The sequence below is a fragment of the Perca flavescens genome, chromosome 2, assembly GCF_004354835.1.
Source record: "Perca flavescens isolate YP-PL-M2 chromosome 2, PFLA_1.0, whole genome shotgun sequence".
Taxonomy (NCBI): domain Eukaryota; kingdom Metazoa; phylum Chordata; class Actinopteri; order Perciformes; family Percidae; genus Perca; species Perca flavescens.
This window is the reverse complement of record NC_041332.1, coordinates 2,565,302-2,567,801: the sequence shown is the minus strand read 5'-3', so window position 1 is coordinate 2,567,801 and position 2,500 is coordinate 2,565,302. Positions and strand designations below refer to the sequence as shown.

Genomic DNA, 2,500 nt, shown 5'->3' with positions numbered 1-2,500 from the left:
TGTGTGTGTGTGTGTTGTGTGTGTGTGTGTAGTGTGTTGTGTAGTGTGTGTGTGTGTCATCTGTTTCGGTTTATTTCATGTAATTAAACATTTGTGGTGTGTGCTCCTTCCCTGGGATTAAATCTCCTGGTGATTCTGACCTCAGATCTGGCACAGCATTAACTCTTCTTCTCCTCTCAGATCTGGCGCAGCATTAACTCTTCTTCTCCTCTCAGATCTGGCGCAGCATTAACTCTTCTTCTCCTCTCAGATCTGGCGCAGCATTAACTCTTCTTCTCCTCTCAGATCTGGCGCAGCATTAACTCTTCTTCTCCTCTCAGATCTGGCGCAGCATTAACTCTTCTTTTCCTCTCAGATCTGGCGCAGCATTAACTCTTCTTCTCCTCTCAGATCTGGCGCAGCATTAACTCTTCTTCTCCTCTCAGATCTCAGACTCTTCTTCTTCTTCTCTCTCGCAGCATTAACTCTTCTCTTCTTCTCCTCTCAGATCTGGCGCAGCATTAACTCTTCTTCTCCTCTCAGATCTGGCGCAGCATTACCTCTTCTTCTCCTCTCAGACTCTTCTTCTTCTCCTCTCAGATCTGGCGCAGCATTACTCTTCTTCTCCCTCAGATCTGGCGCTGCATTACCTGGTGAAAGCCAACATCACCGCCATCCGCCGCGTGAGGAAGAGTGACAACAACCGCATCTCCAGGTAAACAGCCAATCGGGGTCTCCCTGTCGTCACACATCCACCAATCGGGGTCACCCTGTCATCACACATCCACCAATCGGGGTCTTCCTGTCATCACACATCCACCAATCAGTTTCCTCCTGCTCATAGCTTAATCCCAGTTAAATTTGAGCCTGGAGAGGAGACCTCTCTGCTGATCTTAATCAACTCTCCCCCCCCCCCAGGGCGTGCGGCGCCCGTATCGCCAGCAGGACCCGTGAGGAAGAGCGGTACGGGGCGTGAGGAAGATCGGTGACGGTGCTGGGGACCCCAAAGGGGGCACCATCCTTCTGAGGGGGCCAGCAAGGAGATCCTGGCTGTAAGTACTGGGGGGGGGCACCATCCTCTGAGGGGGGCCAGCAAGGAGATCCTGGCTGTAAGTACTGGGGGGCACCATCCTTCTGAGGGGGGCCAGCAAGGAGATCCTGGCTGTAAGTACTGGGGACCATCCTTCTGAGGGGGGGCCAGCAAGGAGATCCTGGCTGTACCAGTACTGGGGGGCACCATGGGCACCATCCTTCTGGGGGGCCAGCAAGGAGATCCTGGCTGTAAGTACTGGGGGCACCATCCCTGAGGGGGCCAGCAAGGAGATCTGTAAGTACTGGGGGGGCCAGCAAGGAGATCCTGGCTGTAAGTACTGGGGGGCACCATCCTTCTGAGGGGGGCAAGGCCAGCAAGGAGATCCTAAGGATCTCTCTGATCATGTGATCTCTCTGATCATGTGATCTCTCTTTGATCATGTGATCTCTCTCTTTGATCATGTGATCTCTCTCTTTGATCATGTGATCTCTCTCTTTGATCATGTGATCTCTCTCTTTGATCATGTGATCCCTCTCTCTGATCATGCGATCCCTCTCTCTGACCATGTGATCCCTTTCTCTGACCATGTGATCCCTCTCTCTGACCATGTGATCCCTCTCTCTGACCATGTGATCTCTCTCTCTGACCATGCGATCCCTCTCTCTGACCATGCGATCCCTCTCTCTGACCATGTGATCTCTCTGACCATGTGATCTCTCTCTCTGACCATGTGATCTCTCTCTCTGACCATGTGATCCCTCTCTCTGACCATGTGATCTCTCTCTCTGACCATGCGATCCCTCTCTCTGACCATGCGATCCCTCTCTCTGACCATGTGATCTCTCTGACCATGTGATCTCTCTCTGACCATGTGATCTCTCTCTGACCATGTGACCTCTCTGACCATGTGATCCTCTCTCTGACCATGTGATCCTCTCTCTGACCATGTGATCTCTCTCTCTGACCATGCGATCCCTCTCTCTGACCATGCGATCCCTCTCTCTGACCATGTGATCTCTCTGACCATGTGATCTCTCTCTCTGACCATGCGATCCCTCTCTCTGACCATGTGATCTCTCTGACCATGTGATCTCTCTCTCTGACCATGTGATCTCTCTCTCTGACCATGTGATCCCTCTCTCTGACCATGCGATCCCTCTCTCTGACCATGTGATCTCTCTGATCATGTGATCCCTCTCTCTGACCATGTGATCTGTGTGTGTTCCAGGAAGTGGAGAGGAACCTGCAGGATGCCATGCAGGTGTGCCGTAACGTGCTGCTGGACCCCTTCCTGTTGCCGGGGGGGGGGGCCATAGAGATGGCGGTCTCTAAGCGCCTGATGGAGAGGTCCCGGGCCCTGACCGGCATCGAACAGTGGCCGTACCGCGCCGTGGCCACCGCCCTCGAGGTGGTCCCGCGCACCCTCATCCAGAACTGTGGAGCCTCCACCATCAGGGTGCTGACATCACTCAGGGTAAGGAGCTTCTG

At 53.6% G+C, this 2,500-nt stretch overlaps 1 protein-coding gene across 1 annotated transcript in view; it reads left to right on the top strand.

Annotated features, from left to right (window-relative positions):
• cct3 (chaperonin containing TCP1, subunit 3 (gamma)) overlaps positions 1–2,500 on the top strand; it is a 21,791-nt gene that overhangs the window by 14,238 nt on the left and 5,053 nt on the right. The window contains 4 exon segments of the mRNA XM_028590119.1: positions 613–694; positions 898–1,031; positions 1,094–1,143; positions 2,241–2,486. Of these exon segments, the coding sequence (XP_028445920.1) occupies positions 613–694; positions 898–1,031; positions 1,094–1,143; positions 2,241–2,486 (512 nt within the window).